Source organism: Penicillium robsamsonii, assembly GCF_028829455.1.
Source record: "Penicillium robsamsonii strain IBT 29466 chromosome Unknown utg000004l_segment0_segment0, whole genome shotgun sequence".
In the NCBI taxonomy this organism is placed as follows: Eukaryota; Fungi; Ascomycota; class Eurotiomycetes; order Eurotiales; family Aspergillaceae; genus Penicillium; species Penicillium robsamsonii.
In genome coordinates this window covers 574,367-587,797 of record NW_026643222.1, presented here as the reverse complement: position 1 = coordinate 587,797, position 13,431 = coordinate 574,367, and the positions used below count along the sequence as shown (strand labels likewise).

General features: G+C 49.0%; 7 protein-coding genes across 7 annotated transcripts; 3 read left to right on the top strand and 4 right to left on the bottom strand.

Moving 5' to 3' along the window:
• Positions 1 to 53: 53 nt before the first annotated feature.
• Positions 54 to 2,674, top strand: spb1 (rRNA methyltransferase spb1; the record flags this gene model as incomplete). The annotated part of the gene is made up of 5 exons (XM_057231972.1): positions 54 to 71; positions 124 to 273; positions 332 to 1,040; positions 1,091 to 2,050; positions 2,115 to 2,674. The coding sequence occupies 5 exons, from the start codon at positions 54 to 56 to the stop codon at positions 2,672 to 2,674; spliced, it is 2,397 nt and encodes a 798-aa protein (XP_057083737.1).
• Positions 2,675 to 3,052: 378 nt separating this feature from the next.
• Positions 3,053 to 4,633, top strand: dot1 (histone methyltransferase DOT1; the record flags this gene model as incomplete). Its single annotated transcript, XM_057231971.1, has 2 exons — positions 3,053 to 3,606; positions 3,670 to 4,633. The coding sequence occupies 2 exons, from the start codon at positions 3,053 to 3,055 to the stop codon at positions 4,631 to 4,633; spliced, it is 1,518 nt and encodes a 505-aa protein (XP_057083736.1).
• Positions 4,634 to 5,315: 682 nt separating this feature from the next.
• Positions 5,316 to 6,089, bottom strand: N7447_007708 (ATG16 family protein; the record flags this gene model as incomplete). The annotated part of the gene is made up of 3 exons (XM_057231970.1): positions 5,316 to 5,474; positions 5,566 to 5,942; positions 6,005 to 6,089. 3 exons carry the CDS (start codon positions 6,087 to 6,089, stop codon positions 5,316 to 5,318), a joined length of 621 nt encoding a protein of 206 aa, XP_057083735.1.
• A 260-nt stretch (positions 6,090 to 6,349) lies between these two features.
• Positions 6,350 to 7,410, top strand: rab7 (Rab family GTPase YPT7; the record flags this gene model as incomplete). The annotated part of the gene is made up of 5 exons (XM_057231969.1): positions 6,350 to 6,410; positions 6,500 to 6,553; positions 6,652 to 6,747; positions 6,808 to 7,225; positions 7,301 to 7,410. The coding sequence occupies exons 1-5, from the start codon at positions 6,381 to 6,383 to the stop codon at positions 7,408 to 7,410; spliced, it is 708 nt and encodes a 235-aa protein (XP_057083734.1). The 5' UTR covers positions 6,350 to 6,380.
• A 3,311-nt stretch (positions 7,411 to 10,721) lies between these two features.
• N7447_007706 (uncharacterized protein) lies at positions 10,722 to 10,862 on the bottom strand (the record flags this gene model as incomplete). The annotated part of the gene is made up of 1 exon (XM_057231968.1): positions 10,722 to 10,862. One exon carries the CDS (start codon positions 10,860 to 10,862, stop codon positions 10,722 to 10,724), a length of 141 nt encoding a protein of 46 aa, XP_057083733.1.
• Positions 10,863 to 11,099: 237 nt separating this feature from the next.
• Positions 11,100 to 11,495, bottom strand: N7447_007705 (uncharacterized protein; the record flags this gene model as incomplete). Its single annotated transcript, XM_057231967.1, has 1 exon — positions 11,100 to 11,495. One exon carries the CDS (start codon positions 11,493 to 11,495, stop codon positions 11,100 to 11,102), a length of 396 nt encoding a protein of 131 aa, XP_057083732.1.
• A 1,413-nt stretch (positions 11,496 to 12,908) lies between these two features.
• Positions 12,909 to 13,400, bottom strand: N7447_007704 (uncharacterized protein; the record flags this gene model as incomplete). The annotated part of the gene is made up of 1 exon (XM_057231966.1): positions 12,909 to 13,400. The coding sequence occupies one exon, from the start codon at positions 13,398 to 13,400 to the stop codon at positions 12,909 to 12,911; it is 492 nt and encodes a 163-aa protein (XP_057083731.1).
• Positions 13,401 to 13,431: the final 31 nt, after the last annotated feature.

The following is a 13,431-nucleotide window of genomic DNA, read 5'->3' as shown; positions in this document are numbered from 1 at the left end:
CCCAGTCATTTGAAAAGGACTTTCTGGTCTATTAAGATCAGCTTTCCTTCAAAATGGCGATCCAGAAAAAGGTATAGACCATTCATCTCAGCTTGCATCACTTCATATACTAACTATTTGCAGCATGGAAAAGGTCGTTTGGATAAGTGGTATCGACTTGCCAAAGAGAAGGGTTACAGAGCCCGTGCCGCCTTCAAGTTGATCCAATTGAATCAAAAGTATGGATTCTTGGAGAAGAGCAGAGTTTGTATCGATCTTTGCGCTGCGCCTGGTGTAAGTATCCTGAAATGGCACTTTCCATCCCAAAAGTATTTCTCTAACAGCCGAGCAGTCATGGTGTCAAGTCGCCGCAGAGTACATGCCTGCGCAGAGTCTTATCATTGGTGTCGATCTCTCCCCTATCAAGCCGATTCCTCGAGCCATTACTTTCCAGAGCGATATCACAACGGACAAGTGTCGCGCAACGATCCGATCTCACATCAAGCACTGGAAAGCAGATGTCGTACTTCACGATGGTGCTCCTAACGTTGGTGCCGCGTGGGTTCAGGATGCTTTCTCCCAGGCCGAACTAGTTTTGGAGTCCCTGAGACTGGCTACTGATTTCTTGGGCGAGGGCGGAACCTTCGTTACCAAGGTCTTCCGGTCTAAGGATTACAACCCCCTGCTGTGGGTTTTCAAGCAGCTGTTCAACTCCGTCGAGGCAACCAAGCCTCCTTCGTCCCGAAATGTCTCTGCCGAAATTTTCGTCGTTTGCCGTGGATTCAAGGCCCCCAAGCGCATTGACCCGAAGTTCCTCGACCCGAAGCACGTCTTTGCTGAACTTACCGCTCCCACTCCCAACTACGAAGCGAAGGTTTTCAACCCGGAAAAGAAGAAGCGCAAGCGTGAAGGTTACGAAGAAGGAGATTACACCCAACACAAGGAACTCCCAGTGACGGATTTCATCAACACTACGGACCCTATCGCTATCCTGGGTGGCTACAACAAACTTAGCTTCCAACAACCGCCAGGTGGAGATCTTGCGTTGTCCACACTGGAACGTTTGGAGGAAACAACTGAGGAGATCCGAACTTGCTGTGAGGATTTGAAGATCCTGGGCAAAAGGAGTTCCGAAACTTGCTCAGATGGCGTATCAAGTGTCGTGAGAAGTTCGGACTTGTCGTCAAAAAGAAGCCCACCACAGAAGGCGAGACAGAAGAAGTAGCCGAGGTGGCCCCCATGGACGAAGAACTGCAGATCCAGGAAGACTTGATCCGCATGCGAGAGCAGCAGACCACCAAGGGCAAGAAGGAAAGGCGCAAGGAGAATGAAAAGAAGCGCAAGGATATCCTTCGCATGCAGATGAACATGACCACCCCCATGGAAATTGGTATGGAGCAACTTGGTATGACAGGCGACGACACCACGTTCACTTTGAGACGCGTCGACCGTGAGAACGCCAGAGATGCGGTTGTTAATGCTCGTGATCTTCCCGCTGAGAGCGAGAGTGAAAACGAATATGAGTCTGAAACCGAAGAAAGCGACGACGAGGAGGACCGCCTTGAAAGGGAGCTTGACCAAATGTACAACCAGTACACCGGCCGCATGGAGGACAAAGATTCGAAATTGCGTGCTAAGAAGACACGCAAACAATACGAGGTTGATGAGTGGGAGGGCTTCTCTGACAGAGAGAAAGGCAGCAGTGACGAGGAGGAGGAGGATTCGGATGACGAAACTACTGCTGCAAATCAAGCTCTTGAGGCTAAGAAACTCTCAAACAATGCCTCCATGTTCTTCGATCAAGATATCTTCCAAGGGCTAGAAGGGGGTGAGGAGGAGGAAGAAGAGGAACAGGTACAGGAGGTGGAGGAGGAAGATGATGAAAGCGACAACATCTTTGCGATGGATGAAGATGAGGAACAGGAGGAGACCCCTGCCGCCAAAGAAAAGAACAAGAAGGACGCAAAGAAGAATGGAAAGAAGAATCACAATGACTGGGTCACCGAGTCCGATGAGAGCGAGGCAGAAGATACAGAACCAAAAGATCCGCTGAAAGCGAATGGCCAGCTGGGTAAGTTACAGTCGATGCGCAACATGAATGATGTCCTGACTAACATGTGTTTCCCCCCCCACAGACATCGACATCATTACCGCAGAGGCCATGGCCCTTGCGCAGTCAATGGCTACTGGAGAAAAGAGGTCAACTGACATTGTTGACGATGGCTTCAACCGATTTGCCTTCCGCGACGTGGATGGTCTTCCCGAATGGTTCCTCGACGATGAGGGCAAGCACAGCAGGCCTGTCCGGCCCATCACCAAGGCTGCTGCAGCTGCTATCAGAGAAAAGATGCGTGCCATCAATGCACGCCCGATCAAGAAGGTGATGGAGGCCCAGGGACGCAAGAAGTACAAGGCGGCTCAAAGACTTGAGAAGCTGCGCAAGAAGTCAGCCCTTCTGGCAGAGGACGATGCTCTCAGCGAGCGGGACAAGGCCGGTGCCATCGCCAGACTGATGAGCAGGGCAACCAAGAAGAAGCCCAAGCAAGAAGTCAAGCTTGTGGTGGCCAAGGGTCCTAATCGTGGTATTTCTGGCCGTCCTAAGGGTGTCAAGGGCAAGTACAAGATTGTCGATGCTCGTATGAAGAAGGATGTTCGTGCAGAGAAGAGACTGGCGAAGAAGAAGTCAGGGAAATAGAGGGTGTTCATAGTTTGAATCTGGCAATTTACATAGCAAAAATAATTATGATACCCCAGGGTTCATTCTTCCACAAGTACGATCTCAAAATGCTTTTCAAACTTTTCAACTTATTTCATGTTAAATATAGCAACATGTAGAATATATGTGGGCATCCATGACGCTGTAGAGAAAAGCGCCGAGAAATGCCAAGGAACGCGGATCGCGTGGTTTCCCCGAGTGGCGCCTTAATCGATAAGCCCTTCTCTTTTCTTTTCTTTCTCCCACTTCATCCTATCTTACTCGCATTATACTTACATTCTTTAAATCGTTCTCATTGCATACTTTACATACATTATTTTCTTTCTGCATTAGTTGTTTACATCTGTCCCTATCCATATGGGCTTTTTCGACCACCTTCAGAAAGGAGGGGCCGGGGCCTTCTCTCTACAGCCAAAGAAGGCGCAAATTCGCAAGGTCGTGCAGACTCGACCTGCAGCTCCTACACGCTCGGTCACACAACCCCCGCAAACCCGATCGCCTCGAGTCCAGTCCTCGACGGAGCGGAACCGGAAGGCGCAGGCGTTAAAATCTCGATCGGTTTCAAGTGACCTGGATGCACAATCGGCAAAACGACAGAGTACTCCCTCGCGCATTCGGAAACGGCCGACACCCGAACAACGACTCTCGAGCGACGATGACGCAAGCGACAGCGAGGCCTCTTTTGAAGTGCACAAGCGTGCGAGGACCAGCGCCAGCGCCGAACCCGACCCGAATCGGCGTCTCCGCTCGGTGAAAGCGTTTTCGGAAGAAGGATCTCGCCCATTTAAAATGATACATGCTGCGGATATAACGTCGGGCAAAAAGGCCGGCAAATTCAAACCCGCCTTTAGCGCCGAGGGCAAGCCCAAAGAGATTCTCCTGCAATACCCCAGTGCTTCGCAACAGGAGAGGTACGTTCTTTGGTTGTACCATTGATTTTTGGGTACCAATATGCTAAATTATTGCTTGCCTAGATATGACTCTGTGGTTCCCCGAGAAAATGACGAATTCCGACCTATCGACGACATTGTTCAGGTCATCGAAACGGTCGCCGATAATTACATCCCCAGCGAAGAGGCGAATCAGTTTAACGACGAGACGACTGGGATCAAGCGCCGATTGCGCCGGGCTCTAGCTGTAACATCCGAGACCCAATTTCGGGAAGCTGTCGATGATTACAATAAGGCCATCCAGCGGTTAAGGGCCAACGGCAGTCTTACGAAGCATTTGGATTCAAAACAAGGCATTGGTTTACCTTGGGTGGAAAGAATTCTCACTCAAATCTACTCGCGCACGGTATCCCCTCAAGTGGAGTCCCTCCGGCAATACGAGAATGGCACAGACAACGTCTACGGAGAGCTTCTCCCTCGCTTTATCAGCACAATTTTCAAAGAAACCAAGCTCAAATCTGGTCAGGTCTTTGTCGATCTTGGCTCGGGCGTAGGTAATGTCGTTCTTCAGGCGGCACTTGAGGTTGGCTGTGAGAGTTGGGGTTGCGAGATGATGTCAAACGCATGTGATTTGGCAGATTTGCAGCAATCCGAATTCAAGGCCCGATGCCGGCTGTGGGGAATCGCGCCAGGCAAAACTCATCTTGTTCGAGGCGACTTCCTTGAGCAGGAGAGTATCACCAGCGTCTTGAAGCGGGCTGATGTGGTGCTCATCAACAACCAGGCTTTCACCCCCCAACTGAACAATGAACTGATCAACCACTTTTTGGATATGAAAGAAGGCTGCAAAATCGTCTCGCTCAAGTCTTTTGTTCCTGCTGGTCACAAAATCCAGTCTCGCAACCTGAACTCTCCGATCAATCTCCTCAAGGTCCAGCAGAAGAATTACTGGTCGAACAACGTGAGCTGGACTGACGTTGGCGGTACATATTTCATTGCCACTAAAGACAGCTCTCGGCTGAAAGCATTCATTGATAACATGTCATAGTCTTCAATGGCTGCTTGTTTGGTATATTGGCATGGCACATACTTTTTTGGTTTTTTGGGACTTTTGTACATTACCTTGTCCGTTTTTGGATATACTTTCCCTGTTGAGTTGTTGTATGATACCATTTTCCGACAATTTGACCTGTATAAACTGGATCGTCTCTTCAAGCTCAGGCCCTTGCAGTGAGAAGCGCGGCTTAGCCTCCCACACCTCAATATTCGGAACTACAGTGTATAAACATTGGGCGTGTCACCAATTGGCATGCGATCTAAGATGGATCGGGCCACTATATACTTAAGGAGCGAGTGCAGGAGAGTATTGGAATTCGTGGCGGCAATGCGGCTTATCGTATGCAACTCGATGGATGTATACAGGTATCAGGACTTTGGGAATCAAGGAATTGCAGAAGGACGATGACGGTTGGGCGGCTGGTTATTTGTATAGCTTTCCAATTATAGGGAATAATATCATGAACCGCAAGCATGGTACAGCACTTGCTGTTCAAGCACTTAGTGGAAGGATCAGCAAGTCTTCATGTAGGCTGCATGATCATGTATCTAGAGCTTTCGCATTCCATCTAAGGGGCTAACTATCACGATTCAAAATCTAAATGCCATAGAAGCTATGCTTCAGTCTCTTCTAGCAACCTTGCTCCGTAGCCTGCTCGGTGCATTGGGACTAGTCAGGAATACTTTGATGCATCGTTCATGGCCTCGGCTTCTTGGCCCATTCTGGCCATCCAACGATCAACCAGGTCTTGGTTCTCATTTTTGAGTCGACTTGATCGTTCTTCGGCCATATTAAGCTGAAGATTTAGTGTCGCAAGTTCATCTTGGAAATCCTGCAGAAATGTACATAACTCATGTTAGCCACTTTCCCTCGCCTACCCCTTGCGTGATTGGAAAGCTTATGTAGATATCAAAACAGCCTACCTCTAGCAGCTTGGCCTTCCCTTTCAGCTCCGCATCTCTGTCTTGCAGTCGTAGCTTTAAATGCGCTCTCTCGCTTTCCAAGGCGTTGATTCGTCGACCCTCTTGGAAACTCTTCTTGCGAAGTATTTCCGCTTCTGTATTCACTCGATTCAAGCGGTCTTGTAATTCTGAGCGGAATCGCTGTGCCTCGGACAAGTCTGCACGGGTAGTATTGAGAAGATCGTTCGGGGTAGAACCTGGCTCCGTCGGTCGTTGCTTTCTGGATAGAGGAACTATAGGAGATGGAACGGTGGGTTGAGCTTCGCTCTGCGATGTTGCGGGGCTAGCGCATTTTGCTGCTGTTGCTAGTTTGCTGGTGCGATCTGCAAGCTGGGCATCTAGATTTGGTAAATGATGTCAGTTGCAATCGATCAACAAAGAGCATTACTGATAGTCTGACAGGCATCGTAAAGGGTAGCATTTGCTTTTTCTCGCTGATCTCGGACTGTCAGGGCAGCCAAGTACTCCTCCCTCCAGTGGGCCATAAGCCTTCCCAAGCAAATGGGAATGAACTTGAATGTGATGAAGTGGAGTTGGTTGCCGCCTCGGGAGCGAGATGCGGTGCTAATCGTTATCAATTGCCCACCGCCCGCTCCACCGCCCAGCCCTCATGCATCATCGAATCCAACTGCAACCCGACCCCAACTCCCCAACTGCCTTGTCCTTATCTGTTTTATAAAGGCTTAGTGCAGGCTGATCACAGCTCTCTGCTTAATAACAAATTTCTTGTTTATCCCTCGCACATTTAGACTCGGTCACTTGACCGATTCCCAACCATGGCGTCAAGGAAGAAGGTGCTCCTCAAGGTATGATCTCCGCACCTGCTCCGTGTTAGGAGCACCGAATCCTTCAAAAAATGGACTTTTTGCTGACTGCCGCATTTTTGAAAATCTAGGTTATCATCCTTGGTGACAGCGGTGTCGGAAAAACAAGTTTGATGAACCAATATGTCCGTTCAACCTCGCCCCCAACTACCTCTCTGCGGCCGTACCGCGGTCGGTGACGAGTCCCTCCAACCGCTAACATGCAATTTTCCGAGATCAATAGGTCAACAAGAAGTTCAGTGGAAGCTACAAAGCCACTATCGGAGCTGATTTCCTCACAAAGGAAGTTCTCGTCGACGACCGACTGGTGACAATGCAGGTAAGGCTTTGGAGACCCCAGCACAATCGTCATGAGGGGTAATAACTGACTTGGTGTCAGATTTGGGATACTGCAGGCCAAGAACGGTTTCAGTCATTGGGAGTCGCCTTCTACCGTGGAGCTGACTGCTGTGTGCTGGTCTACGATGTGAACAACTCTAAGAGTTTTGAGGCTCTCGACAGCTGGCGTGACGAGTTCTTGATCCAGGCAAGCCCGAGAGATCCAGAGAGTTTCCCATTCGTAAGTAGTGCTCCCGCATTCCTTTTCCTTATCTCGTGCGCCGTAGCAAGCAAGAATGATATGTTGGTCCGTGCTGATGGTCATGTGCAGGTTGTGATCGGCAACAAGGTCGATGTAGAGGAGAACAAGCGTATGATCTCCTCAAAACGGGCTATGACTTTCTGCCAATCGAAGGGTAACATTCCCTACTTCGAGACTAGTGCCAAGGAAGCTATCAACGTTGAGCAAGCATTTGAAGGTGAGTCAAATTCCACTACCTAGCTGTTCTGTCAAAAATCACTGTTCTTTTTCAGGTTCGCTAATCACTATTTAGTTATCGCGCGGAGTGCACTTGCCCAGGAAGAGGCCGAAGAATTCAGCGGTGAATTCAGCGACCCGATCAACATCCATCTAGACAATGACCGTGATGGCTGTGCCTGTTGATATACCCTTCCCATTCACATGATGTTCCAGCGACCTATTTCCTTTGTCTTTCCTTTTTCCTACTATCTGTTTAGTCTCCGGTTCTAAGTCTGTAGAGGAGACCAAGGGGTTTTGCTTCGGGTGACCTTGCCCTTCCCCCGGTGTCTTGTAGATGTCTTGGTTTCAGTTGTGGATTCAGTTCTATGCAGGCAGTGTCTTTTTTGGGCTTAATGCAATACCATCTTCGTTTTTCTGCAATAGGCAGTTGGTCGCGTATTATATCAAAGTACATAAATCCACCATCAGGTGATCGATTATCAGGACCGATTACCCCTAATGGCAGCCATTGGACATGTGTACTTATCGTATGTTGTAAATGTAAATACGAGTATTAGGGGACATTTGAGCAAACTGCCCTATATTCAATGTACACGTTTGTTATTTAGAAGCGATCGAACATGGAAGGAAAGAAGGCGAGTCTTGGCAATATTTTAATAAGCTAAAAGTATCACCCATAAATTAGTTAGATGGGAGTCCCCTAACCCTAGCTTTGTTCTGTTTGACGTATACAATCTTATTGTCTGAATTTTTTTATTTACGTTGCATCTCATCTCTGGATAGTATGCCTTGAGTTATGTCCACACAGGTGGTATTCCGTATTATAAGGGTCCAATCAATGGTATTCAAGTCTCTGTCTTTCTGTATCCACTATTCTGACAATTTATACTATCCTGATTACATAAGAAATATTACTGCATATTGGAGGATTAATAAATCCTCCGGTATTCCGGTATGCTGGTGCTGCATATACCAACACACCCCCTCAGCGGTCCCAGTATGGGATCGCTGTCTCTTCTCATCTAAACCAGCATATAGCTGATATCTACCATCCTCAGCATCCTGAGAAAATTCTCGTGCTTCTGCCGAGATAGCAGCTTCGTCAGTCCGTCGGTAACCATGCTCGCTGTCGCTACCCATCGCACGCGAATCCTTCCTTCCCGAACTTCTTACCGAAGCCAGTGCCGATGAATATCCACGTGCCGAAGCTTCGTTTTAAACGCCGTGTCTTCGCTCGTCAATAATCCAATCGTCCTTTCGTTATCGCAATCGATCGTCAGGTGGTGGGATGGAATAAAACCAAGGCTTTCGAGTAGTCGGCGCCACCATTAAACCTGCTTTCCGGCTTCAGATAGCCCGAGCAGCTCGGCTTCCGTGGTGGACGTCGTTACGGTCGGCTATTTAGTCGCTTTCCAGTCGACCGGGCCTCCGTACGCCTGGTAAATATACCCTGCGGAGCTCTTCCTATCCTAGTGGTCTCCGTACGAAGCATCGCTAGCGAACTGAATCGAGTCCATTTCGACCTCGGCACTATACTCGATCGCGAGATTTCGCGTGGTATACAGATACGTAATGACTCTATCAGCAGCTCTCTGGTGTTCCGGTCCAGGATTTATCAAAAATTGAGCTAATCGTGCGGTCGCTTTTATAGCGTCGGGTCGGGTGATCGTCGTCGTATACCCTGCGGATCCCACTTTCTTCTGGTATAATAGGATCTCCTGTGGGGTTACGGCACCCGTGTAGGGAGTCAATTCTTCGATAGGCAGTGGTGTATAGACCGGTGGTCGGTCTATCAGATTAAATCGATTCGCGATGCTTATCACATAGCTATCTTGGCATAGCCATAATTTCTTTTGTCTTCTATCTCGGAGTATCCGGATATTCAAAAACCATGCTGCTTCTCCATGATCTGTCAGTTCCCAGTGCGATTCCAGATCTCTTTCCAGCTGGTCAGCCTGCTTCTTAACGTCAGGATGACTAGTAATTAAGATATCATCCACGTAAAAGAAGACTAAAATTCCATCCCCAGTAAACACACAGGGATCCTCGGGTGCTTACTTTAGTCCTAGCTTTCGTAGCACCTTCGAAGCTTCTTACTGCCATAGTCTCGGCGAGATCCGTAGTCCGTACAGTGCTCGCCGTAACTTCCAGCACTTCCCTGGGATCTAAAATCCTTCTGGCATATGCGAGTACGTCTCTTACTCCAGCTTACTGTTCAAGAACGCGGTAACAGCGTCCCGCTGTCGCAGATTCAGATCAAATGCGGCGACTAAAGCGAAGATCATCCTTACGGTCCTTACTGCTAGTGTCGCAGCTCTCTTTTCCTGGTACGTGATCGTTTCGAGGTCTCCACGTACGCAAATGCGGGCTTTAAACTTCACCAGGTATCCGTCCGCATCAAATTTGTAGGTAAAGACCCACATTAACGGCAGTATCTGTACTCCTCGGTCTCTTAGTTTCTCGATAACCTCAAACGTCTCTTTCTCGGCTAACGACCTTATTTCCTTCGCTGCTGCTGCGAGAAATCCTTACTGAAAAGGGTGATTTAGGACCTCTTTCCAGTGTTTCGGGGGCGGTAGAAGGTCGTCTCGGTGACGACGGGTATCTGGTTTCTCGGCGTATAAACCTACCGCGAAAGCGTGTAGGAAGGCGGGCGGTTCTTCTCCTTCTGGAGCTATCTTGATCGTAGTCGCGTAGGCGTAATCGTCATCTCTTCGTGCTCTACGCGTACGATTTCCTATCAGTATGTTACTGACGTCTACACTACTGTTGATTTCTCTGCTTAGTGCTAGCAATTCAGATTATAGCTGTCTTTCTAGATCGTCCTCTTCACTTTCATTAGTCCGATCTTCTTCTTACTGGGCCTGGTCTTCTATTAGATGATCATCCTAATCACCTATATCCACCCCCTAACCAGGGTCAGCGTCCGATTCGGGCTCGTGCGGAGGCGTATTCGGCAGCGGGGGCAGGTCCTCGGCCGGGAAAGCACCTGGCACTGCTTTCTGGGGTTCGCTTCTCTCTTAGATTTCACCTATCGCCATTCTCGGCGGTCCTATCGGGGTAGGCATGCTTAGACTGCGACATCGCCCGTCCATGGGCACTAGAAAGTGTCCACGGCCCGTGGGCCTTTTGAAATCTAACGCCCATCGCCCACCATTATGCAAAATTAATGCAGGAATTGCCCTATTAGGCTATTTTATGTACATAACTAGTTCTTGGCAATATTCACTTTGCCAAGAGTGCCCGCATATTTCTTGGCGACGCTAAAAGTGTCTCCACTTTAATGGGCATTGTCGCAGTCTAGGCATGCTTACCTAGGTACTCACCCCCTAAGGTGGGGTAGTATCTCTCACCCCCTGACTTAGGGTGGTGCGAGTAGCCTCATTTTCTTTATCTTCGGGCCGAAAGGTCACATTTCCTTCGTCGTCGGGCCGAAAGGTCTCGTTATCTTCGTTTTCGTCTTCATCCCGCGGGGCTTCTAGTGGTGGGGGAGCTTACTGCTCGCGATCTTCCCGGTCATCTTCCTCGCGAGTCCTTTCCAGTATCCCGACAGGTTCCCGACTCGCTAATTCACGGTTTACCAGTTCGGTAATCTCAGCGAGTGAGATCTCTTCTAGCTCCTTGGCTAGCGGCATAGGAATCGGCTGGAATTTCTCATAATCCGGTGTGTATTTACGAGATTCATCTATAATAGCATCCCTGATATGCCTCACTTTTCCTAAGTGTGGAAACCAGATCTAATAGATATTAGACGCCACGTATCTAACTAGGAATCTAACTTCTGCGCGAGGATTCATCTTATCTGACTTCACCTAGTGTTCAATTCGACAGTACGCTAAGCTTCCGTATAACCTCACTTTCGCGAGATTAATTCAGGGTGGAATCGCGCCCTTTAAGAACTCCTTCCGCACTTCCTCCCACGGTATGATCCACCGATTCTCGGAAGCAATATACGTCGGGGTACGGTTTAGCATCCACACGGCGGCACCGGCGAAATAGGGCCATAATTCCTTCGGAAGCTTCCCTTCGAGCGCTAGCATCCGCATTCGGACGATTATCATGCCACCAGATCTCTCAGCGTATCCGTTCATTTCCGCGTGTGCTGGCGGGGTATGATAGATTAGGATACCGTCGCTCGTTAGACTATATTCGGCCTTCTTACCTGCTGAAAGCTCATTATCGTAGTGGAATGCCTTAATAGGCAAATTCCACTGATTCTTAGCTAGTTCAATAAACTGGTTAATAGCTAACTGACACTCTGGTTTCATCTCGTGTGTCATCAGCCAGTGAAATCTAACTCCCTCGATATAGAAGTGAGAGATCCATCTATGCTTATTATACGCTGGCGGTAGCTGTATCAGATCGAAATGAATCCTTCCGAATCGTCTAAACGTGCGTCCTATAGGCCGTCGAGAGATCTGTCTCGGTGCCCTCCCGATATAACACGTCGCGCACAGTGGTGCTTCTTCTCCTATCGGTACCGATCTCGATCCCGACGTCGCTGTCGGCGTTATCAGCTTCTCTTCCTGGATATTAACACCGTCGACCATTATAGCAAGCTTTACTACCGTCTTCCGATCGATATGCGCGAACCTTCTATGCCAGAGCTCCACCGAAGCCTTCGATTCCTGCGTCTTAACTGACTTCCTCGGTGTCGTTACTGCTCTTTACGGGGTAGCAGCGAATGCTTGCTATGGGGGGAGCGCTTCGTCGGGCTGGTCAAAAATCCATAGATCAAATTAGTCCCATAATCGTACGCTAACGACCGGGTTCTTATTAGGGTCTCGGATACAGTTCGTCTCCTGGCACCACGTGCCACCCTTCTTCTTTAATTACGCGTACGACACCAGGTTAGTGTGAAACGTCGGCGAATAGAGTGCGTCGCTTAACGTGATCTCCATTCGTCCCCTCTGGGGGTGCTTTCCTATTAAGCGGACCGTGCCTCGACCGAGTACTCAGGTAGATCCATCTCCCGTCTTCAATTCTATCGCGTCGGGCCGAAGGTTAACGAATAGGTCCTTATTATTACACACGTGCGCGCTCGATCCCGAATCGAGGATCCATCTATCTCAAAGCGACACCTCGCTAGCGGATAGGGCATGCTTCGTCATCGTAATAAAGCTGGTTAGGACATTAGCCGATTCAACCTTCGGCTCGGGCCGGTCGGCTTTCGGTTTAGCTCCTGCTATCGTCTTATCCACCCACTTCTTCCATCCTAGATCCTTTAACAGTTACTCATTTACGCGGTCCACCTTTCTCTAGTCTATAGGCTTCCCTTCCGGGCGGATTACTTCATTCACAGTCCAGCACGTACGCACAGAATGCTGTGGGTGCCTATCGCCGCAGGGACACCTCCGTTTCTCGTACGGGGTATCCGGCTTCGCTTCTTAATAACCTTACTAGGTAGAGAATGCGCTTTTCGGGGCGTTTATCGACGACACTGTCTTCACACCAATATCGTTATTCATCGCACGGAAGGACTCGATAAGGACTCGAGTATCGACCGGCTTCCCATCAGCGATAATGTCCTGGTATTATGCTTACCACCACATTAGCAGTACGTCCTTTACTGCGTATATAAAGTCTCGATTCGGATTACTATCATCGATTCTAAGACTAATCGTCAATTCTCTCATCGAGTCCCACTTCTGGATCCACTGCTCGATATCTCCCGTTAGTCTTTAGGTAGAGAAATATCTCCATTTCATTCGGATCTCTTCTCGGTACGTGACCGTCTGGGCGAAACGGGATTTCAAATAGACCAGTCTCTCATAAGGCGTCTCCAGCGGTATAATAGCTAGATGGTGTACCGGGTCTAGGTATATCAAGATATACTCGTTAACATCGGCCAGTCCTTTCGCCTCGCTTTGCCATCGGGCATACTTGATTTTAAAAAGGTCCATCCGATCTCTCCAGGTTTTCTTTTCCTCTGCATCCCCCTCCTCGGGATACTCGGGGACTGTCGGTTCGGTAAGGAGGTCGGGCCGAATTAGTGGCTTCTCTATCGCGGTAGATACAGCAGCGATCTCAGCCATCACAGCTTCAGGGTCACACAGCTCCCATACACCTTTCTGCCTCGCGTACGACCTCACTCTCGTGAACCAGGTACGCCATTGCGTTTCATCCTTCAGTTTTTCGCCCTTCGTGGCGGAGAGAATCGATGCTGTCTCCATTGCTAGATACAATTCAGGGGTAGCTGGGAAT